General features: G+C 41.8%; 1 protein-coding gene across 1 annotated transcript in view; it reads left to right on the top strand.

Moving 5' to 3' along the window:
- The window catches only part of LOC126456186 (sperm flagellar protein 2-like), a 189,656-nt gene that overhangs the window by 143,719 nt on the left and 21,167 nt on the right, over nucleotides 1-24,770 (top strand). Inside the window, exon 4 of the mRNA XM_050091940.1 lies at nucleotides 21,193-21,302. Within this exon, the coding sequence (XP_049947897.1) occupies nucleotides 21,193-21,302 (110 nt within the window). The remainder of the gene's footprint in view (nucleotides 1-21,192; nucleotides 21,303-24,770) is intronic.

Here is a 24,770-nt window from a genome sequence, read left to right as displayed (position 1 = left end):
ACTTGTACGACTCTTCACCCAACAACTCTTGCAGATCTACTTGAACAGTTCGAGCAGGCGTGGCTTAACGTATACCAAGACAGTATTAGTCATCTGACGATAGACTAGATACCAGAGTCAGCGCCCCGATTGCCGCCTGTGGAAGCTGTACCACGTACTAATGTGGGTGTTTCAGCATGGGTCGATACCTGGTAACTGAGAACCACTTGTGCTACTCATCTGTAAATGCAATAATATCATGTACTGCACACGCACTGTTGCAACAATAAATCTTCAGTGAATTGGAAACCTCTAAAAGGGTGTACTAATTTTTTACGGCAGTGTATAAAGCTTGTGGGTGGGAGGTGAGGGGGGGTGGGAGGGGGAGCGATTGAGGATGCCGTAAACAGTGTAGTCGTTGCGGAAACGGAGCCATTTATCTGACGCTCAACATTGCATGATCATTGGCTTTCGGGCCAAGAGTGGAAGCGTTTTCGAAACGGCTGAGTTTGTAAACTGTACACATGCCACCGCGGTCAGTGTGTGCAGTGAATGGCAAAATGGCCCTACCCAAAACCGGCACCAAGACAATTGTGGTGCACCAAGGGCCGTAAGTGACAGTACCGCCAAGATGAGCCGTTCATCGGTGACGAAGGCTGGAATTTGCATGTCAGTATCGCAACCGGACATCCACTGAGTTGCGACAGGGGGCTTTTTCAGATGAGACACGTTTTATGTTCCATCAGCAGGCGGCTATTGGCGTGCACGGCCCTGCAGCAATCGTCGGAAGGGTCCAGGCCAGAGGAGTGAGTGTTATGATCCGTGGTATGTTTTCGTGATATTCTCTGGGCCATCTCGTCATTTTGGAAGGTACGATGCAATACATCAACACAAGTATGCATCTATTCTTGGGGTCCATGTCCACTCCTGTATGCAATTTGTTTTTTCCCTCAGCATGATGACATCTACGAGCACGGCAGTGCAGTGTGTCACGCAGTCGCATTTTAAGTGCGTGGCACCCGATATTTAGTGAAAAAAGCGTAATTACCAAAAACAATTATAATTCAAGTCTAGACCCAAATATGCGAAATTTAACTACAGTGGCACCAAATTAACAAGGCTTAGCTCATTTCATTTTGTTAACATTTTGTGTGTTGAACATAATAATTTGCAAAAGTTGTAAGGTCTGTATAATTCGCGACATATTTAAACACACTCTACATCTACATCTACATCCATACTCCGCAAGCCACCTGACGGTGTGTGGCGGAGGGTACTTTGAGTACCTCTATCGGTTCTCCCTTCTATTCCAGTCTCGTATTGTTCGTGGAAAGAAAGATTGTCGGTATGCCTCTGTGTGGGCGCTAATCTCTCTGATTTTATCCTCATGGTCTCTTCGCTAGATATACGTAGCAATATACTGCTTGACTCCTCGATGAAGGTTGTTGTTGTTGTTGTGGTCTTCAGTCCTGAGATTGGTTTGATGCAGCTCTCCATGCTACTCTATCCTGTGCAAGCTTCTTCATCTCCCTACTGCAACCTACATCCTTCTGAATCTGCTTAGTGTATTGATCTCTTGGTCTCCCTCTACGATTTTTACCCTCCACGCTGTCCTCCAATGCTAAATTTGTGATCCCTTGATGCCTCAAAACATGTCCTACCAACCGATCCCTTCTTCTAGTCAAGTTGTGCCACAAACTTCTCTTCTCCCCAATCCTATTCAATACCTCCTCATTAGTTACGTGATCTACCCACCTTATCTTCAGCATTCTTCTGTAGCACCACATTTCGAAAGCTTCTATTCTCTTCTTGTCCAAACTGGTTATCGTCCATGTTTCACTTCCAAACATGGCTACACTCCATACAAATACTTTCAGAAACACTTCCTGACACTTAAATCTATACTCGATGTCAACAAATTTCTCTTCTTCAGAAACGATTTCCTTGCCATTGCCAGTCTACATTTTATATCCTCTCTACTTCGACCATCATCAGTTATTTTACTCCCTAAATAGCAAAACTCCTTTACTACTTTAAGTGTCTCATTTCCTAATCTAATCCCCTCAGCATCACCCGATTTAATTTGACTACATTCCATTATCCTGGTTTTGCTTTTGTTGATGTTCATCTTATATCCTCCTTTCAAGACACTGTCCATTCCGTTCAACTGCTCTTCCAAGTCCTTTGCTGTCTCTGACAGAATTACAATGTCATCGGCGAACCTCAAAGTTTTTATTTCTTCTCCATGGATTTTAATACCTACTCCGAATTTTTCTTTTGTTTCCTTTACTGCTTGCTCAATATACAGATTGAATAACATCGGGGAGAGGCTACAACCCTGTCTCACTCCTTTCCCAACCACTGCTTCCCTTTCATGCCCCTCGACTCTTATAACTGCCATCTGGTTTGTGTACAAATTGTAAATAGCCTTTCGCTCCCTGTATTTTACCCCTGCCACCTTCAGAATTTGAAAGAGAGTATTCCAGTTAACGTTGTCAAAAGCTTTCTCTAAGTCTACAAATGCTAGAAACGTAGGTTTGCCTTTTCTTAATCTTTCTTCTAAGATAAGTCGTAAGGTTAGTATTGCCTCACGTGTTCCAACATTTCTACGGAATCCAAACTGATCTTCCCCGAGGTCCGCTTCTACCAGTTTTTCCATTCCTCTGTAAAGAATTCGCATTAGTATTTTGCAGCTGTGACTTATTAAGCTGACAGTTCGGTAATTTTCACATCTGTCAACACCTGCTTTCTTTGGTATATGTTCTCGAAACTTCAACAAAAGCCCGTGCCGAGCTACTGAGCGCCTCTCCTACAGAGTCTTCCACTGGAGTTTATCATTTCCGTAACGCTTTCGCGATTACTAAATGATCCTGTAACGAAGCGCACTGCTCTCCGTTGGATCTTCTTTATCTCTTCCATCAACCCTATCTGGTACGGATCCCACACTGGTGAGCAATATTCAAGCAGTGGGCGAACAAACGTACTGTAACCTACTCCCTTTGTTTTCGGATTACATTTCCTTAGGATTCTTCCAATGAATCTCAGTCACGCTTCTGCTTTACCGACGATCAACTTTATATGATCATTCCATTTTAAATCATTCCTAATGTCTACTCCCAGATAATTTATGGAATTAACTGCTTCCAGCTGCTGACCTGCTATATTGTAGCTAAATAAGAAAGGATCTTTCTTTCTATGTATTCGCAGCACATTACACTTGTCTACATTGAGATTCAATTGCCATTCCCTGCACCATGCGTCAATTCGTTGCAGATCCTCCTGCATTTCAGTACAATGTTCCATTGTTAAAGCCAATTGCTGCTTATCTAACATTATTTTTTAAACTGTTTTCTATGGGCCTGTGTTTTATGCTGTCGTGATAGACTTCTTTCTTCGGGTTCAAATGATGGCGACACACGTTTCCGTTGGCTGGTATTTCTCACCTGTCCTGCATGTTGGCGACACATGTCCTTGCCTAAGTATGTAAGCGCTGGCTAGAAACTGTCTACTGGTTAATACATCAACAAAACTTTCCTACATTTGATGCCTCACCACGAAGATGATCTTAAAGTAGCTCCGGAAGAAATAAAAATCACGTGTCTTTTTGGTAGGGTTGCAACTACCAGTTTATATTTATCCTGTGTCAGAAGTAAGCGAATATTTAATTGACAATTAAAGTGTTCGCTTCAGTGAAACGATTTTATTTATGAAAGCAAATGATCGCGTATAGGCGCCACCGTTTTCCAGTCGGCGAGAGCGACAATGTCGCGCTGCGGCAGTGGGAGTACACACTCCGACATGTGGCGCCATCACCCCCTTTTCGCCACCTCGATTGCTACATGTTTCCAGGTCTCTTTGTAATTTTCTACGATCCTCTCGTGAATTCAACAGTTCATTTGATAGTTACGTATGGTGATTCCTGCATTGACTAATTACTATCTCTGTATGTCACTAGTTTGTCCAGCCAGTGAAAGCTGATCTCGGCTATATGTTTGTAGATTCCAGAAGAACGTGTCCTACTGCTTAACATTCGTCCTCTGTGCACTTTCCTAATTAATTGGGATCCTCTGGAAGTAGTAATGGCGCTGATAGCGTTCCACGAAGGGAGTGAGTTACATCTCCATTAAAATTTCTGACCGTTTGCAAATGTCCGCTCAACAGACAGGACCGATTGCCACGGCCTGAGAACTGTGACGCAAGCTCCTTAACTCTGGAACACTAAAGGAGGGGAAAATGTTACGTTTTCACAAAACTAACATTAATTTTACTTCTGCACATTTCCATCAAAAGAAGTCGTAATTTATTGTTTATGCACTAGTTAATCACAATTATACGGTCTCCAGTGGTATGAGCCGGCCTCTGTGGCCGAGCGGTTCTAGGCGCTTTAGTCCGGAACCGCGCTGCTGCTATGGTCGCAGGTTCGAATCCTGCCTCGGGCATGGATGTGTGTGATGTCCTTAGGTTAGTTAGGTTTAAGTAGTTCTAAGTCTAGGAGACTGGTGACCTCAGATGTTAGGTCCCATAGTGCTTAGAGCCATTTGAACTATCTCCAGTGGTATGCCACAAACAAAATAAGTACAAAATGTCTTGTTTTACACCCTATACTGACAGTATCAGATTGGACGGAACAGCGAATTGGTACTATACTGACAATACCAGAGTGGCGTGAACCGCGAATTGGTACCAGTTGTGGGGTATGGTAATCTAGGATTAAGGATACAGCAGAGGGGTTATATTAACTAGAACAATATTTCATACCGAATTCAGTGGCAGTTCGTGACCATGCATTTGGAAATATCTCGCAAATGCTATTTTGCCAACTCACGTATACTGCTGCTTTTGTTACCGGATACCTTCACCCGTGTCAATTTTCGCTACTAATTATGATACGCCTTGGGTAAAAATCTGGTGTGCGGACATTTGCCACGCCGGACATTTGCCATGATTTTACCTGCTCTGCAGGGTTAGGTCCCTTGTCTCCCCTTCCTCCTCCTCATCGCTGATCGCTGTCGCGCAGTAAAGGTACTTACTGAGCCTTTCCGCTGGTTTGCTTAACATAGGGCCAGAATCTCTTTGGATTTTCCGTCACATTTCTAGAGAGACTTTCGTTGTGCAAGCTATTAAATGCATCTCGCATTGAAATCTGCACCAAATTTCGAGCCTTAGTAAAACTTCGCCAATCTTGGAAATTTTGCGTTCGCCTAAATTATACGTGCCTTTTTCGGTGCTCCTGCGACAGCTTTCTGTCGTGTTTTGTGTACCATGGGGGATCAGTTACGTCTCTTATTTATTTATTTGGTATGAATCTCTCGAGTGCTGTTGGTACTATTTCTTTGAACTTAAGCCACATATGGTCTTCACTTACATAGTTTGGAAGGATTGGAGACTGTCTCATAGAAAGACGTCAACCGAATTTTTAGCTGCTTTTATAAACAGATATATTTCGCGTTTAGTTTTGGTGAATTTCTTTGTTACGGAATTGAGCCTCGCTGCGACTGTGTGTTCACTAATCCCTGTATCCGTCGTGATGCTCAGGATTATTTGTGGCTAAGAGGTCAAGTGTGTTTTCGTAACCATTTACAATCTGAATGGCCTCGTGAACTAATTGTCCAAAATCATTTTAAAAAAAGCATTTTGAACAATTACGGAAGTTGTTTTCTGTCTACAATAGGGTCTGAAAATGTATTTTTGTCAACATACGAAAGGTAGATTGAAGTCACTGCCAACTATAATTGTATGAGTAGCGTACCTACTTGTGATGAGACTCAAGTTTTCTTTGAACTGTTCAGCAACCGTTTCATCTGAGACCGGGGGTCGGTAAAAGGAGCCAGTTATTAATTTATTCTGGTTGTCGAATATAACCTCTGCCCATACTAACAAGGGAACCTCCCCATCGCACCCCCCTCAGATTTAGTTATAAGCTGGCACAGTGGGTAGGCCTTGAAAAACTGAACACAGACCAATCGAGAAAACAGGAAGAAGATGTTTGGAAGTATGAAAGTAATAAGCAAAATATACGAACTGAGTAGTCTACGCACATGATATGCCACATCAAGGGCAGCTTGAGCTCACGAGCGCCGTGGTCCCGTGGTTAGCGTGAGCAGCTGCAATACGAGAGGTCCTTGGTTCAAGTCTTCCCTCGAGTGAAAATTTTAATTTTTTATTTTCAGACAATTATTATCTGTCCGTCCGTCCGTCCGATGCGATCACTTTTTTGGGAGTGATTATCACATCCACAAGAAAACCTAAATCGTGCAAGGTAGAAGAATCTTTTTACCCATTCGCCAAGTGTACAAGTTAGGCGGGTCGACAACATATGCCGTCGCCAGTGCCGTATAGAATATATCAGACGTGTTTTCCTGTGGAGGAATCGGTTGACCTATGACCTTGCGATCAAACTTTTTCGGTTCCCATTGGATAGGCACGTCCTTTCGTCTACTAATCGCACGGTTTAGCGGTGCGGTCGCAAAACACAGGCACTAAAATTATTACAGTGAACAGAGACGTCAATGAACGACCGGACAGATAATAATTGTCTGAAAATAAAAAAATTAAAAATTTCACTCGAGGGAAGACTTGATCCAAGGACCTCTTGCACTGCAGTTGCTCACACTAACCACGGGACCACGGGGCTCATAAGCTGATATTCTCCGAATATTGCATATCATGTGCATAGACCACTCAGTTTGTGTATTTTGCTTATTTTTTTCATACTTCCACACAACTTCTTCCTGTTTTCTCGATTGATCTGTGTTCAGTTTTTCAAGGCCTATCCACTGTGCCAACTTATAACTACATCTGAGGGGGTTGCGATGGGGAGGTTCCCTTGTAAGTCACAGGAACTATCTGCTTCAATGTCACTTGTGAGCTGAAATACATGTTACATTATTTTTCCTTAAGTTGTGCTTCTTGTTTCTGTTGTAGTTCAGATCATTACAATTACGGCTTTTCCCTCCAAAACCTAGGATGCTATCTCTGTGACCCTGTAAATAGCAGATATAAATGGTTCAAATGGCTCTGAGCACTATGGGACTCAACTGCTGAGGTCATTAGTCCCCTAGAACTTAGAACTAGTTAAACCTAACTAACCTAAGGACATCACAAACATCCATGCCCGAGGCAGGATTCGAACCTGCGACCGTAGCGGTCTTGCGGTTCCAGATTGCAGCGCCTTTAACCGCACGGCCACTTCGGCCGGCAGCAGATATAAACAACGCAGAACAACAACGTATGTTACAAGCATAGCATTCTGTATTACTTCATTTCCTTATTTCTAACATTTTAAAATTGTACGTCGACTTTAGATGACATGCCAATCATAGTTGTTCTTATCTCTATTTAGTGAACGTATTTTCAGTAATGTTTTGAACATTGTCCCGTTACCCTATATTAACTAGTGTTTCGCCGCAAAGGATATCGGATTTTAGAGAGTAAATTAATATGGAGTATATCGTTCTTCTTTTCAAACATTCACATTTCCATTTCTTCTTTCCTTATTGTCTTCTGGACATGCAGTTGCTGTAATTAAAGTAGTCACAAATGCAGTGATCAATAAGAAATGAATTAGCGTACATTCGCATTCTCTTTACATAGTTCCTTTCTTGTTGCTCCCCTGCCGATGGACTATTTCTATCGCAATCAGTAAGCTTGAAAGAAAGCTACCGTACAGACTGAGAGATCTATATTTATACTTGGCAGAACTAATTACATACTGACATAATCGTCGCTATTGCTTTCATTTCCCAAAAGTTATAAATATTTCGATTTCGGAAAAGAAGCTCTGTATTTCGCCAAGATGTCGAAGAAGAAGATCCCTTACGTACCGGTTGTATCGAGTAAGATGTGGAGACGGCGGTTTGAAAGCGGACAGAAGAAGTACGAGGAAGGGCGTCCCTTACCTGAGGGATTGCTGATCAAGCTACCTGGCGAAGGGGCAAGTGTGGCAAATATCCGGCGTGGCAAATGTCTGGCGTGGCAGATGTCTGGCATTCAAAAATCTTGCTCTTGCCCGCGCTTGGTCGCGTGGGCCGTAAACCGGTCCTGGCTATCGCATTTTCCTGTGCTGCGGTGGTGATTTAAAGCATCCCACTCGTAATGGTCGCCTGTCTCGCGTAAATGGCAACGGCAACTTCTTTCTGGAACTGTAACGTTTGCAGAATCAACTAATAAAACGGCTCATAACATTCTGAAAGACGTCACCATGACTCATGCATGCCACTTCTTAGAGACCTAGCGGATCGGAAATAACTGCCCAACGATAACGATGCGACGGCTGTCAGTTCCAAACGATGCAACAGCACAAAGTTTCGCCATACCGCAGAAAGTAATTTCACGCACGTAAACAATCTCTCTCTCTCTCTCTCTCTCTCTCTCTCTCTCTCTAACCGTCTGGTGATAGCGTTGCGGTGTGCTGCCTCAGTATTGCACTGGCACACGGGAGTGACGTAATGTGCCGACATTTACGTTCACACATTCCCGCATTATTCACAATACAAAGTTTTCACCAGCCGCATTCTCATGTATGGAGACGCTGAATGAACCTCCATTCCTCCAAAACGATACCGTTACGTTGTAAACCTTGATTAACAAGCCCTCTGTGTCCCGTATCACCTTTCTCCTGCGTATGGTTGCCAGATGTCCCGGTTTCCCGGGACAGTCCCGGTTCAGATGAAAGATATCCATGTCCCGAACAACACTTTCGGGACGGCAATTTGTCCTGGATTTCGGATTTCAGAGAAATATTCCTCTACTATCTATTTTTCTCCACATTCTTGCGTGCATCTCCAGCTGTTAAGCTAAATATCGAAAGTTTTTATTCATCAACAACTACATCATACTCCGCAAGCCACCTAATGGTGTGTGTTGGAGGGTACTTTCGGTACCACTGTCTGATCCCTCCAACCCTGTTCCACTCGCGAATTGTGCGTGGGAAGAATGATTGTCGGTAAGACTCTGTATTGGCTCTAATTTCTCGAATTTTCTCCTCGTGGTCAATAAGCGAGATGAATGTGGGGGAAGTAATACGTTGTCTGACCCCTCTTGAAAAGTGCTGTCCCGAAATTTCAATAGTAAATCTCTCCGTGAGGCACAACACCTCCCTTGTACCGTCTGCTAGTGGAGTTTGTTTAGCATCTCCGTAACGCTCTCTCGCCAGCTAAACGATCCCGTGACGAAACGCGCCGCTCTTCGTTGGATCTTCTCTGTCTCCTCTGTTTCCTACCTGATAGGGATCCCAGATAGATGAACAATACTCAAGAATCGGACGAACTTACATTTCCGTAAGATTCTTCTGATGTATCTGAGTCTGGTGTCTGCTTTTCCCACTGTCTGTGTTATGTGGTCATTCCACATAAGATCGCTCTGGATAGTTACGCGTAGATATTTTACGGCAGACGCTGTCTCCAGCTGTTTGTCATCAATAGTGTAGCTGTACGGTAGTGGTCTTCTTTTCCTATGTATGCGCATTATGTTAAATTTATTTACGTTCAGGGTCAACTGCCAGAGTCTGCACCATTCATCAATTCTGTGCAGGTCGTTCTGCAAATTCTTACTATCTTCTGGCGTTGCTACTTTGGTATAAACAACTGCATCATCTGCGAATAGCCTTAAAGAGTATCCGACGCTTTCTACCAGATCATTTATATATATTGTAAACAGCAACGGTCCTGTCACATTTCCCTGTGGTACCCCGGATATTACCTTTACACCTGTCGATTTAGTTCCGTTAAGAGCGACATGTTGAATCTCCAAGAAAGTCTTGAATCCAATCCCAGGTCTGCTCCGATACTCCATAAACTCGTTTTTTTTTTTTAATTAAACGGCAATGCGGGACGGTGCCAAATGCCTTACTGAAATCAAGGAACACGGCATCAACCTGTGCGCCGTTGTCCACTGCGCTGTGGATCTCATGGAGGAACAGAGCGAGCTGAGTTTCGCAGGATCTCTGTTTGCGGAACCCTTGTTGATTTTTATAGAGAAGATGTTCATTTTCCAATTCTTGAGCATAAAACATGTTCCATAATTCTACAACAGATTGACTTAAAGAATATAGGTCTATAATCGTGGGGATCTGTCTTACGGCTTTTCTTTAAAACGAGAATGACCTGCTCTTTTTTTCCAGACATTAGGTACCATTCGTCGCTCAAGCGATCTACGATAAATTACTGTTAGAAGGGGAGCAAGTTATTTCGCATAATCTTTAGAGAATCTTATAGGTATCTCACCCGGTCCTGAAGCCTTTACACTACTAAGCGATTGTAGCTACTTTTCAATTCTGCAATCGGTTATCTCAATATCTGCCATTTCGACGTTCACACGACGATTGAAAGGAGGGACAGTATTATGATCTTCCACAATGAAACAGCTTCGGAAGACCGAATTCAGTATTTCGGCCTTCTCTCTGTTATCTTCCCTTTCGGTGCCGGTGTGATTGCTGAGAGAATGAATAGATGATTTTAATCCCCTACTAATTTTACATACGACCAAAATCTCTTAAGGTTTTTACTCAGGTCGGATGACAACGCCTTACTTTCCAAATCATTGAACGCTTCTCTTATTGCTCTCCTTGCGCCCATTTTCGATTCGTTCAGCTTTTGTTTGTCAGCTAGGTTTTTACTTCTCTTGAATCGGAGATGAAGTGCTCTTTGTTCACGTAGCGCTTTTCTAAGACGGCTATTAAACCATAGTGGATCTTTCCCATCCCTTAAAACCTTAATCGAAACATACTTGTCTAGGGCATATTGAACGATGCCTTTGAATTCTTTCCATTTGTTCTCCATATCCTCGTCCTCATCACCGAATATCTGATGCTGACTGCTGAGATATTCTGAAATTTGTATGCTGTCGCCGTTGCTGAGCAAATATATCTTCCCATCTTTCTTAACACTCCTTGTAGGATCCGTCGTCATATATGCTGTCACAGCCTTATGATCACTGATACCTTCCTCTACATTAACTGACTCGAAGTTCAGATCTGTTTGTTGCCAGGAGGTCAAAGACATTACTCTCACAAGTTGGTTCTCTTACTATCTGCTCAAGGTAATTTTCGGACAAGACATCCAGAACAATGCCACACGGTTCCCTGTCTCTGGCACCAGTTTTGACGGCATGACACTCCCAATCTGTACGTGGCAAGTTGAAGTCACCCCCTATGTATTATCTTAGCTGACTCCGTTAAGGAGTATTATTGCGCGGTAACCCTGCTGAGTTTCCATTATTGCCCCTTATCTCATTTCAATTTAAGTTTTCCATCAACTTGGTTCTCTGTTTCTCTGTCTGATTCGTATAGCGGTTAACTTGTTATTATAATGTTTCGTTGTTTCAAGTAACTCAAAATGCCACAGAGGAAGTGTTCATTCCAAGAAAATTTTTCAGAAAAACGTTTCTTCATAAAGCAAAGGAGAAGTAAGTATGAAGTAGAATGTGTGATTTGTGCACATGGGGGAAGGACAAATACCGGGTGGTCAAATTGATGTGCAGCTACTCACGGAGGTCCAGTGTGGGCTGCAGCGAAACTTAATAGATGTAATAATGCGTTAATACGGAACCGATTTATGATGGGAAAAATTAGTTCCAATTTTGGCCACCAGGCGCATATCTGGAGCTGTCCAGAATCTCGTCGACGTCTCGTACTGAGAAAATAGTGCAAGGGGCAGTTAATAACAAAATCAACATTATGCGCTTCTCACTTGTTTGACTTTTACTGCCCACGTCCCGTTCCCAGTCCATTACATATGGAAACATTTCTAAACATCTTTCATGCATTCAAAGCGCCATATTTGCACCTGGTGGCCAAAATTGGAACTATTTTTTTTTCATCGTAAATCGGTTCTGTACTAATGTAATAGAATATCTACCAAGTTTCGCTGCCATACGATAATTACAGCACACAGTGGTGTTAAGGGTCATTTAGTTAGGGTAAAGCATGAATCAAACTTGTACTCTGCGAGCGTTAAAAAAAATGGACAGTTATTTTGTTTCAATTTCATTTAAAAAGGGAAAAATAGTAACAGCAGCGGAATTAATAATGTGCTGTCGTACCATCAAACATCATGTGTCTACGTCTACGCTAGGCTCCAAACTTTTTAATTACCGTATTTACTCGAATCTAAGCCGCACTCGAATCTAAGCCGCACCTGAAAAATGAGACTCGAAATCAAGGAAAAAATATTTTCCCGAATCTAAGCCGCACCTGAAATTTAAAACTCGAAATTCAAGGGGAGAGAAAAATTATAGGCCGCATCTCCAAATCGAAACAAAGTTGGTCCATTGTAATATGAGAGACAATTTAGGTCGAATGCATGACGATACAGCCACAGTAGTTTGGTTCGAGTCGTAAGTTTGCCGTTGAGCTTTACCAGGTAGCCATTGCTATGCGTCAGGCGCTCCGTCCGTATTTATACTGGTACCCTTCCTTTTCCACGTGCTTCGTCTGGTTTGAATTGATAGCTTATTTTTCTTTGATCTGATAAGCGCAGTTTTCTTTGTTAAAGGTGTTTACGTCACTCTAAGCTGAAAATGCGTTACTGTACTGTGTCATGCATTGTTTGCCGCATTCTGATAGTGCGTGTTCACGGCCTGTCGCCGCTCGCGGCATGGCTTGCTTTTGTGCGCGCTACCGCCGCTTTTTTTTTTTTTTTTTTTTTTTTTAAAAAAAAGAGGAATCGTCTCATTGGCGAAACAGTGGCAAGAAACTGCTATTTGTTGTTACTTACACTGCTGCCTTCTTTGATAATGATCAACAAGAACCAAATAATAGACTGCGTATGATAGAAGATGTTCTGAACGAGAGTTTAGCGAAAATTTTTCTCCGTTTGAAAATCTTTGCAGGCGCCTCTTTAGTACATTACATTCTACACAGAAATTAGAGTCATCTTAGATTTAAAAATCAAGTCAATTGCCGTGCTTCATTTCTGACTGTATCACTATTAAGCACAAGAATATTACGAATATAAACATGACATGATATGTATATTCTTCCGCGTTTGCTGTTGTCTCACTCTAGTTTCGTAGTTTATTAGGCAGACCGGATTTAAATGAGATAGCAGCAAACGTGAAACAATACATGGCAAAATGTTTATTTGCGTATTATTCTTATGGTGACGAGAATACTGCATATGATTCGCAATTTATAAAAGTTCCTATTATAGCAACCATCTCTTCTCACAGATAGGAAAAAATTCAGAACGAGTTGGCCATATTGACAAACATCCCAAACGGTCTTTCCAGTCGGATTTTCGTAGTACATTGAAATGCTGCTACGTTCGAAGATGAACCATGCGGAATTTGTATTTACTTCGTTGGATAATGTATGAAAATGCAGTGGTCGAAACTCGGGGCGGAGAAAATAGCTCGTCTTCCACCTTTTCTTTTAATTTATTTACTGACGCACAGGTTTTGGCGCCAGTATTTATCTTTGTGCGTACATAGCATGCCTGTGTAGCGCTACATATATTCGACGGCAGAAGTAAGTTGTGGCGGCACCCACCAATTTTTTTCCGAATTTTCGCTGGCTTTGCACTCGATTCTAAGCCGCAGGTGGTTTTTTGGATTACAAAAACCGGAAAAAAAGGGCGGCTTAGATTCGAGTAAATACGGCATTCTGAAGCAACAATAAATGTGACTTTGGGCAGAACGAAATCAACAGCAGTTGTGAATTCAGTGTTAGAGCGCGACACTATCAAACAAATATGCGATGTTCTTCCGAAGGTCCATCACAAAGCCGAGAAAATATTTCCATTAATTAAAGTCACTTTTTTAAGCTTAAGAGAAGTGTCCTAGTTTTGCTTCCCAAATTACGTCCATTTTTAGTCAGTTTGAGAGAAATATCCTGGTTTGCGAGACAGAAATTATGGTAACTCTACCCCTCCTACGCGCATCCGTTAATAGCTTTTAAAGTTCTCACATTTGCACGAATATGTCTTAACCAGTATTACACGTCCCATGAACTAGAATTGGATCACTCCACTAGAATTGGTAAACCCTGAAACCACTGCCTTCTGGATTCCCCCCTTCTCTCTCAGAGTAATTTTAATCGCCTTCCTCCCGCAGACCCTTAAAATGTCTCTGAAATCTAGTCATCCTATCAACCCTGCCTGACCCTTATCGCATGAAGGATTCAACCCACCGTTATCCCGCCCCTAATCCTACTCATCTCCCGTTAGTAATGTTCCACATTTTAGACCCACTTCGTTAGTTATAGGACGTGGTCCCTTTATTGCGCTCAAGGAAACGCTGAATGAGGACGGATGTCAAGACTTTTAACAGCATTGTGCACTGCATTCAGCATAGGGGCAGTTCGGAGACGATAATTGTTTTTATCAACATGAAAATGAACGGTGACGTAAAGCAATATCTGTGACACAATGGTTTGAAGACAATTACATTCCTGAAACGAACTGACCTGACCAGTGTCGCCTCCTCAATCCACTGAACACCCCTGGGATCAGTTAGATTGTTAGAATGTGGACTTAGCCCCAGACCCGAGTCCAACATCACTATGTCTTTCAGTCTCGGCTTAGGAGGAAGAACGGGCTACCATTTCTCTACAGACGTCCTGGAACCCCACTGAAAGTGGGGACTTCAATGTTGATTCACTGAAAGAGTGTAATATGGAGAATGACCTGGAAGTTCTGCTCGGTTCTTTCAATTTGACATCTGTCATTAATTTTCCTACTCGGGTAGTAAAGGACAGCAGCACAGTGATAGATAACACTTTTATAGACCAAGATAAGTTTAAAAACATAAATTCTTTTCCTGTTGAGAATGACCTTTCTGATCATGGTACTCAGCTAGTTACAGTATATGACATAGCTCCATTCAGTAATTCAAAACTACCTTCCAAAGCTGTGCGTTCAGTTAATGACTCAACAACTAGAAATTTCAGAGAAAATCTTCAGCAGTTAGATTGGGATGAGGTGTACAAGGAACCCGATGCTAATTTAAAATAAAACTTATTTCATGCTACACTTGAAAGAGAATTTGAAAACTGTTTCCCCAAGAAAGTAGTTAAATCTAATTATAAGAAACCATGCAAAAAACCTTGGCTTACTAAAGGAATAAAAATATCTTGTAACCACAAAAGGGAACTGTATCTAACAACAAGAAATAGTAATGACCCAGAAACAGCCAAATATTATAAAAACTACTGTGCTACATTAAGAAAGGTTATTAAAACGTCCAGAAGCATGTGCATCGTGTCTGAGATTAAGACCTCTGGTAACAAAATCAAAACAGTTTGAAATATTATTACAAGGGAGACAGGACAACCAAGAGTACAGGATGACGGCAATACCATCAAAGCGAATGGAAACTTTATGAACAACAAGCCGGAAGTTGTAAACATTTTGAATAATCATTTTTTAAATGTTGTAGAGAAAATAGGATCTAAATGTTCATCAGAAGAAGCAAGGCAGTTAATGGAAGAGGCCTTACCCACGCCATTTGATATAATTGAAATTCCACCCACCCTTCCTGAAATTAGGAAGATAATAAACTCTCTCAACAATAAAAGCTCACATGGAATTAATGGCATTTCCAGCAGGATAATAAAAGCATGTTCCGAAGAGATAAGTGGAATTCTTATCCACATATGTAATAGCTCTCTGAAGCAGGGTAATTTCCCAGATAGACTGAAGTATGCCATTGTTAAACCACTGCAACTACAGCCCAATCTCTCTTCTGACTGCATTACCCAAATTTTTGAAAAAGTAATGTATTGTAGAGTAGCTCCACACTTTGTAAAAATAAAGTTTTAACAAAATGTCAGTTTGGTTCCCAGAAAGGTTTTTCAACGGAAAATGCTATATATACTTTCACTAATGAAATATTAAACGCTCTGAGTAACCGGAAGTCACCCATTGAGATTTTTTGTGATCTCTCAAAGGCTTTTGGTTGTGTAAATCATGGAATACTTCTAGATAAGCTCAAGTACTGTGGTGTGAATGGGACAGCGCTCAAATGGTTTAAATCATACCTAACTGTAAGAGTGCAGAAAGTTGAAATAAGCAGTTCACATAATATGCAAAAAACTGCTGATTTCTCAAACTGGGGAACATTCAAGAATGGGGTGCCACAAGGTTCGGTCTTGGGTCCTCTGCTGTTCTTAATATATATTAATGACTTGTCATTCTATATTCAAGAAGATACAAAGCTGGTACTTTTTGCCGATGATACAAGTATAGCTATCACACCCGACAGGCAAGAATTAATTGGTGAAATTGTAAACGATGTTTTTCAGAAAATCATTAAGTGGTTCTCTGCAAATGGGCTCTCATTAAACTTTGACAAAACACAGTACATACAGTTCCACACAGTAAATGGAATGACACCATTAATAAATATAGACTTCGATCAGAAATCGGTAGCTAAGGTAGAATATTCAAAATTTCTTGGTGTATGCATTGATGAGGAGTTGAACTGAAAAAAAAAAAACACATTGAAGATCTGCTGAAACGTTTGAGTTTAGATACTTATGCTATTAGGGTCATTGCAAATTTTGGCGATATACATCTCAGTAAATTAGCTTACCACGCCTATTTTCATTCTCTTCTTTCGTGTGGCATCATATTCTGGGGTAGCTCATCATTGAGTAAAAGAGTGTTCATTGCACAAAAGTGTGTAATCAGAATAATTGCTGGAGCTCATACAAGATCATCCTGCAGACACTTATTTGAAGAACTAGAGATCTTCACTGTAGCCTCACAATAAATAAATAAATAAATAAATAAATATATATATATATATATATATATATATATATATATATATATATTCACTTATGAAATTTGTTCTCAAGGTTAAATCTAACTTTGGCTCAGAAGGGGGTAAATTATGCTGCCACAGAAGTCTTAGGTCAATTACCTAATAGCATCAAAAGTCTGACAGATAGCCAAATAGCATTTAAAAGGAAATTAAAAGAATTTCTTAATGGGAACTCCTGCTGCTCATTAGATAAATTTTCGGATATAGTAAGTGGGTAATTTCCCCAACCCCCACCAAAAAAAATTTAAAATATCAAGTGTCATGTAATAATTTGTGTAATGTAATATCTTGTAGAGACACCTTTTATTATCCTAACATGTTCCACATCATTACGAAGTGTCGTATTCATGATCTATGGAACAAGTACTAATCTAATCTAATTTAATTTACTCTGCAGCAGTGTCAAGCCATCATCAAGGCGGAGGGTGGACACACACCATATTAATGCCCACTAATAGGTGTCCAGATGCTTTTGATCAGACATGGTGCAGTCACGACTGTCACTGCTGTGAAAAGTTCTTACTATCTGACAGTTGCAGATCCACTAGCCCCCTAGCGACAAGAAAGTCATTCGTCACTTAACGTCAAGTGCACCACAAGATTAATGATTATTTTTAATTAACGTGTATTTGTTAAGTTACTTTCTTGTCTGTTGGTCTGTTCGGTACAAATTTTGCAATTGATTTTAAACTAACTTCCCGCTGAGCTAGAGACGCGATACTTCAACATAGCTTGTTTGCTGTGTGGTGGTGGGTACTTCCTTTGCCACTGTTATTTCCCTTTTCATATAGCTCACAACAAATTGCTGTTATTTCCCTTTTAATATAGCTCTCAATAGATTACTGTTATTTCCCTTTTAATATAGCTCACAATAGATTGATATTGCAATATTAACTCACTTTTTTATGTGGTGTGTGTTTCCTGTTCCATTCACGAATGATTTGCGAGAAGAACGATTGCTGGTAAGCCTTCATGTGTTCTCGATTCTCCCTACTTTTTTACCTTCACGGTCTTTCGGCGAGATATACGTAGAGGGAAGCAACTGACTCAGGTGAAGAGAAACTGAAATAAACCTGATATTTGCTACATGTCTCTGGTGTAATCTCATAAGAATGCTTAAAATCGACTGAAAAATTTCACGCACATAAGACTAAAAAGCAGAAAACAATTATTTAAATCAAAATTCATTTTTAATACACCCCGTTAGAAATCGGACTAAAAAGTATAACATAATTTTTCATAGGCTCTTATAAATCCCTACGTCATACAGATTGTCCTGAAGATTTGGGGTTGTGGCTTTGTAATAGCCATGAAAATACTTGTAAGGCTTAAAACAAAAAACGTGGCGCGTATGCGGTACACAATTGATGCATGAACAGATCACCTTTTTACTATTATCTGTTGCAAGCATCCGTCGCTTTTCGTTTTAAATATTACAAATATTTTCATAGCTATTAATCATAAATCTTCACGGCTACCTGTACGGGGTTGGGATTCTGTATGCGGCTATGAGGAATTATTCCATACTTTTAAGTCCGACTGAAGAACGTGGTATATCAAAACTTGATTTTTATTTAAATAATTATTCTTTTCCAACTAAATTTTCGAATTAGCTATTATATTTTTGTGTCCTAAGCTTTAGTAAAATATCAAGAGACCTGAATTATCGCGAAATAAGTGTAGACTCAGGCAAAACTCATGAATGAAATTATATAAGCTACAATGTCTTCATGAAACAGTATTCTAGAAAACTGTAACCTGTCTCACTTAAAGCAGATAACATAAACACTGGATGTCATCCATAAGAAGCCTGTATTTGTGTTGCTAACTGTTCTTATGATGGGCACTTTCTCTGACACGTAACGATCTTCCTTGACGTCTAAAGATTTGCGCATTGTAGCAACTTCAGTCGACTCCAATTCCGAAAATTGGCTAATATACAGGGTGTAACTACATTTTTTTCACAGACTTTGAGAACAAGTCCCTTATATGAAAAATGACAATCTTAAGAGCCATGATCACTTGTTCAGTAGAAGAAATGTGTTTCACAGTAGCGAAGATCTCAAAGTGCTCATAACTCGTAAGGTTTGCATTTTAGAAACCATGTTCACTGGACATTTTTTCTTGGTTTGGTCCGTACAGGAACTACGTCATCCAAAAATATGGATAGCAAAGAACTTGCAGTAGAAGAGATATGTTTTGCAGTATCGAAGATGAACAAGTGCTCAGAGCTCTCAAGTGTGCCAGTTTTTACCAAATATTTTTTTCTTGTTTTGGCGTAAGGGGCCTATCCTCAGAGTCGGTTAAGTGAATTCAGTTACACCTTACAATTACTTCTTCTTCAAAGAACGAATACGTTGAAAAATTTGTGGCTCTGATGTAACAACGATTTCGGAATTGGTTTCTTCTAAGTCGGAAAACCGTTTTATTGGTCTCGGCGCTTTCTCTTCAGCTACAGCTATTGTCGCTTACCCGGTACACCACATAATGTGGGTACTGAATCCCATACGCCTTGTAGTTTCCAATTTTACGCATTCAAAAACTGATTTAGTTCGAAGTTTGGTAAACAAAAGTTCACATTCCTATGTAGATATACGATGTGTTTCTGCAACTCATAATGTCTTCTTGTCTTCTACTGTGTGCTATCTGTTTTATGTTCATCAAAATAAATATTATTATTCAGTAAATGTCTGTAGGTTACGAGAATGTTGCAACTAAACAGTCGTGTTATATGCTGTTTCATATCTGTTGTTGTCCTTGCGAAACTGTTTTCGCTCTTTTATTGCTACAGTTCATTGCGCTACGTAAGTCCGCTTTTTTACAAACCATCTTACAAATCTATATAAACATTACTATTCGCATTCATCATATATCATATTCAACAGTATAGCATGGCACACTGCTGTCGTAGCGTGAAACAAAAATGAGCATGAGTGCGGAGCCAGTATGTGTTAGACTGTGATATTATTGCACGGGCGTATATTGCCAGTAAGTTAAATTTATCAGTTGTTTTCAATGACGTCCAGCCGCCTTTGTTCCTTATACATCTGTATTCCTTCTCGCAGAAGGAGAATAATACCCACTGCTCCATTTTCCATTTGCGTCTGAAGGGGAAATACTCCAATTTTTTTCTGTGACATTGGTTTTTGTTCTCGTATGTGTGTTTTTCTCCTGTTCCAGGAAACGAACCGTGGATTAGCGTTTTGAAGGAGGGAAGGAAGATCGGAGTTTGTCGTATCGACGACTAGGTCATTACAGGAGCATAAGCTCGGATTGGAGAAAAGATGGATAAGGAACACGGCTGTGTCCTTTCCGAAAGAACAATCCCAGCATTTGCCTTAATCGATTTAGAGAAACCATGGAAAACTTTTTGGGATATATGGATGGCCTAATGGGAACCTGAACCGCTTTTCCCGAATGCGAGTCCAGCAACTTACCATTTCCCTCTGTCTCCGTTAAGGTGTATCTGTTTGCACTACTTTTACTTTCCCTCGATTACTCCAACTCGTGGTGCTGTTATAAGAATAGTTACTTCAGCAACTTTTTCTACTACTACAGTTTTTATAGAACGCCCTATAACAACACAGTGGATTTTCTTGCGTCGTTACTCCCGTTTCCTGTTCGCTGTAGGTCCAATGTGAGGGACGCGTCCCTACCTGCTGTTGAGGTACATACGGGCAACTCCCGTATTTCATCCCATACATTTGCACATGGTCCTATGTTAGGGAACTTCACGACACGATCTCTTCCTCTTGACAGCGAAATACTGACAGCGAAAATATCATCTACTATCAGGTTTGAAACCGCTACATACGGGTCGAGCAAGTACTAACGACCTCGGGTGCAGAGGCGGATGAGATTTCAGTCGTAAAGTGTTCCAAATAGGATGAAAGTTAATTGTAATCCATTCCGCGCGAGCGATGTGCCAGAGTCTGGAAATGTGGGGCAGCAAGGTTCTCTCATCACCATCCGCCCATGCTTTTCGTGGTCTTTCCAAATCGGCTGAATGCGAGGGTGGTTCTTCTAAAGAACCCACAGCAGAGTCGCTTCCCCATCATTATCAAACTGAACTAACACCTGCACCCGAATACAAAACGAGGTTGCCTCTCAAACTCTTCTTTCGCAAAATGCACTGGGATTAGGAGCCCAAATGGGCGGAATTGTTGGTCTTACTGAATATTAGTCCAGCGTCTTAACCAATGTGTCACTCGATTCGGTTGCATGTAGTGTTGCCCGTTGGAAACAGGAACTGAACACTGTTTATAGTTCCTTTTCATGGGAAGTGGGTCAAGGTTTTTCCTTTTCATGGGAAGTGGGTCAAGGTAAACCTTTAATGGTCACCAGCCCAGTACGCTGGAGATGTCTACGTTGAAATTTCAGTGTGTGCGTCTAGTGGCGCCCGTTACAACCCGCTTGTTCTGTTCTCTGCATCAACAATGATAAGTTTGGCAGGAGGCCGCCGTCGGTGAGGCCGGTTGTAAACAGAGAAGGCCAGGGCAGGCGCCCGCGTGTCGCTCTGATACGAGAGTGCGGGTACGCGGCTGCGGGCGGGCTGACCCAAGGTGCGTCCGTCCGTGCTCGTGTACGCGTCTGTGACTGGGCGTAACACTGGCGTGCGACACCAGCAGCCAGTTCCCATTAGAGAGCAGTCTTACTCCTGACGACACGGTCTGGGGAACCGTCGGGTCTAACTTCAGGTCACGACTGGCAGTGACAGCACAACGGTCCTCATACGTTACGTCTCATGCAACAGTGTCGTTGTGTCATTTTTCAAGAGGACAATACTATCCACACATTGCCCGTAACTCTAAGACTGTGTGATGTTGAGCTAGGTACGTCTCCGATAGAATATGCGTCGGGAAAACTCGTACGTCAGTTCCGCCCAAGTGCCGTTTACAACAGTTGTGGGCCATCTGGCGTCAGGAGTGGATACAACAGTTTTATGATACACTTCCCAATGCAATCAGTACTTGCATCCGGGCAAAGGGTATGCAACGTCATACTGGTGAATAGGTTCACACTTAAAATTTTTTTGTAAATGTTACTCGATTTTGTAGTCATTGAAATAAGATCACATACCCTACAACCCGCGAAGTTTCATTTCGTTACCTCTTTCCATTCTGGATGCTTCACCTTTTTGGTCATGCAGTCTAGTTCCGTTAATAAGCGACGAAAGAATTCGTAAGCATAAATTTAAAATTCAGTACTGCAATGTGCATTAGTTAATGGAATAATTATTATGAACCTTTTGAAAATGTGTCATTAAGTTACCAGATTGTAGATAATACTGCTAGAATCTATTATCGAATGTTGGCTACAGACGGAAATCAGTCACGTGTTATAAGAACACGAAGTGTAAAACTACCACGTGTTGTTTTTGCATGTGCGGTCGCCACACAAAATATTAGTGACCCCCTTAAAAGAGTACCTTTAGAGCTCTGCAGATGCCTTACAACTGGTACTGGGTGGTCAAGTGACCCTCCATTATTGATATAAGTCATGGAAATGTAGTGGTTTCTACACCGATCAACCAAGACATAATGTTCACTTACCTACTATCGGTATGAACCCATCCACGCGATAGCACCGACATCTGGCAAAGACTGCTATTCAGATACGCCCATGCTGCTTGTAGTATCAGTCAGTGTATTGTCCTTGTGTAGAATGGGAAAGGCACGCGATCTGTCTGACAATGAGTTTGACCGAGGGCAGATTGTCATTTGTGATGGCCCGGAGGCTCGGCACGAGCATTTCGGAAACGGAACGACTTGTCGGGTGTCCGATGGGTGCTGTGGTGAGTGTCTTCAACACGTAGGGAAACCATGGTGAAACTACGTCCAGCCGTAGTACCGTTGGGCGGCCACCCCTCATTACAGATGGCGGTCGTGGTAGGCTTGACAGACTGGTAAAACAGGACCGGCGGCGATCTGTGTCGGAACTAACATCGGGCTTCAATACTGAGCGGAGAACAAGTGTGTATGAACACACAGTGCACTGAACACTCCTAACTATTGGGCCTCCGCAGTCGACAAAACGTACGTGTGTCAGTGTTAACACTACGACATCGGCAACTACGACTGAAATGGGCACGTGACCTTCGACACTGGACGTTGGCGCAGTCGCAGAGCGTTTCATGGTCTGTTGAATCCTGATGTCTTCTTCATAATGCGGATGGTAGGGCGCGAATCCGTCGTCTTCCAGAGCAACAGCCCCTTGACTCCTGTACAGCGGGACAGAGACAAACTGGTGGCGGCTCCATTATGCTCTGGGAAACATTCACGTGGCATCCATGGGTCCAGTGGAGTTCGTGCAAGGCACCATGATGAACAACACCGTACACTGGTTGTAGACCACGTACACTCTTTCACGACGATCACGTTTCCCGACGGAAGTGGCATTTTTCAACAAGATAATGCACCATGTCATAAGCCAGGAGTGTGATGGATTGGTTCGAGGAACACAGTAGCGAATTCCAAATGATGTGCTGCCCCCCCCCCCCCCCACCCCCACCAACTTGCCGGAGCTGAACCCGACCTAACACATCTGGGATGCGATTGAACGTGGCATCAGAGCTCACCGCTCTCTCCCGGGAATTTATGGAATTAGGTGACTTGTGTGTGCAGATGTGGTGCCAGTTCCCCCCATGCCACTACTCGTTGCCGCTGTTATCCGTGCCAAAGGTGGACATACCGGCTATTATTTAGGTGGTCATAATGTTCTGGCTGATCAGTGTATTTGCTAGTCGATTGCATGGAATCATCGCTGTAAGATGGGTCGACCCCACCCCACCTTCTTTGTCCATTTCCTCTTTCCCCATCTCTCTCTGACCTTGAGTCTTTCTTATAACTGTAGCCAACGAAACATTGATCGGGAACTGAACTCACTAAAAATAAATGGGTATGCTAAAAAGGTTAGGTCATTGGTATCAGGGGATGGGAGACCTCTCCAGCTACTAGAATTGTGAGGATAGTAGCTTCAGTGACAGTTTTGGTCTGCAAACTGGTAGGAGTACCAAGTTCTGATTCTGTAGTACTATTTTAATAACCCAAAAGACCCTTGCTAGGAAGAAAACAAAGCAGCACATAGTTATCCAATTTTTGTTCAACTTATATATAAAGAGAAAGAACATATGTGGGAAAAACAATTTGACTAATGGTTTTAAACGCTGTGTTATAGTATTTTAATAACTCACAGCGAGAAAGAAAACGAAAGCGCGCATTTTCACAGGACAGCATTCTTTCTCACAGTGTCTTAATAGAAAACTTGTACATTGTCGTTTAAAAAAACTGCATGTTTATTAGGTATCGTGTAAAAATTTCAAGTTAGTCGGTTAATAAATTTTCGAGATTTTTGCTAACAACGTTTCCTCTTTCTGTCTCATATATATAATTAAACTTTCAAACCGCTGTAGAAATTCCCCACTGGTCAGAATGACGTCAAATTGCAACGGAATATTATTGGAGAAGAGAGAAAACGTATCGCAGAAGAAAAAAAATATTGCGAAAATTGATCAATAGATGGTGCTGAATGTGTCAGAATACGTAAATGAAAACACCTGTCATGCGCTAGACCCATTAAAATGTAAATGTCGTGTGACTATGGCCTCCCGTCAGGGTGGAACGTTCGCCGGGTGCAAGTCCTTCGATTTGACGCCATTTCGATGTCGGGTGCATGTCTTGATTTGACACCACTTCGACGACTTGGCACGACCCACTGATGCTGGTATTAACACGCCGGGTACACGGCTTTCCCTCCTTTCGCGTCTGCGACGTTCGCCATGACTGAATCAATGCAGGATTGCGCTCTGTTTGAAAAGCCGTATTACAAGAATGATGACTATGCACGCTTCGCTGTGCATAAGTTCCGGACACTTAAGGGTTTGAAAAAAGGCGTTGCATCGATGACTGCCGTGGGTCTAGAGAAAATTATACGGAAATTCGAAAAGACGGATTCTTTTGGTGTGCAACGTGATAGTGGGAGGAAACGAATTGTTTCGACGTCAGTGAAAGCAGTGGCCACAGCAATGCACG

The sequence above is a fragment of the Schistocerca serialis genome, chromosome 2 (genome assembly GCF_023864345.2).
Source record: "Schistocerca serialis cubense isolate TAMUIC-IGC-003099 chromosome 2, iqSchSeri2.2, whole genome shotgun sequence".
Lineage (NCBI taxonomy): Eukaryota > Metazoa > Arthropoda > Insecta > Orthoptera > Acrididae > Schistocerca > Schistocerca serialis.
This window is presented reverse-complemented; position numbering and strand designations above follow the sequence as displayed.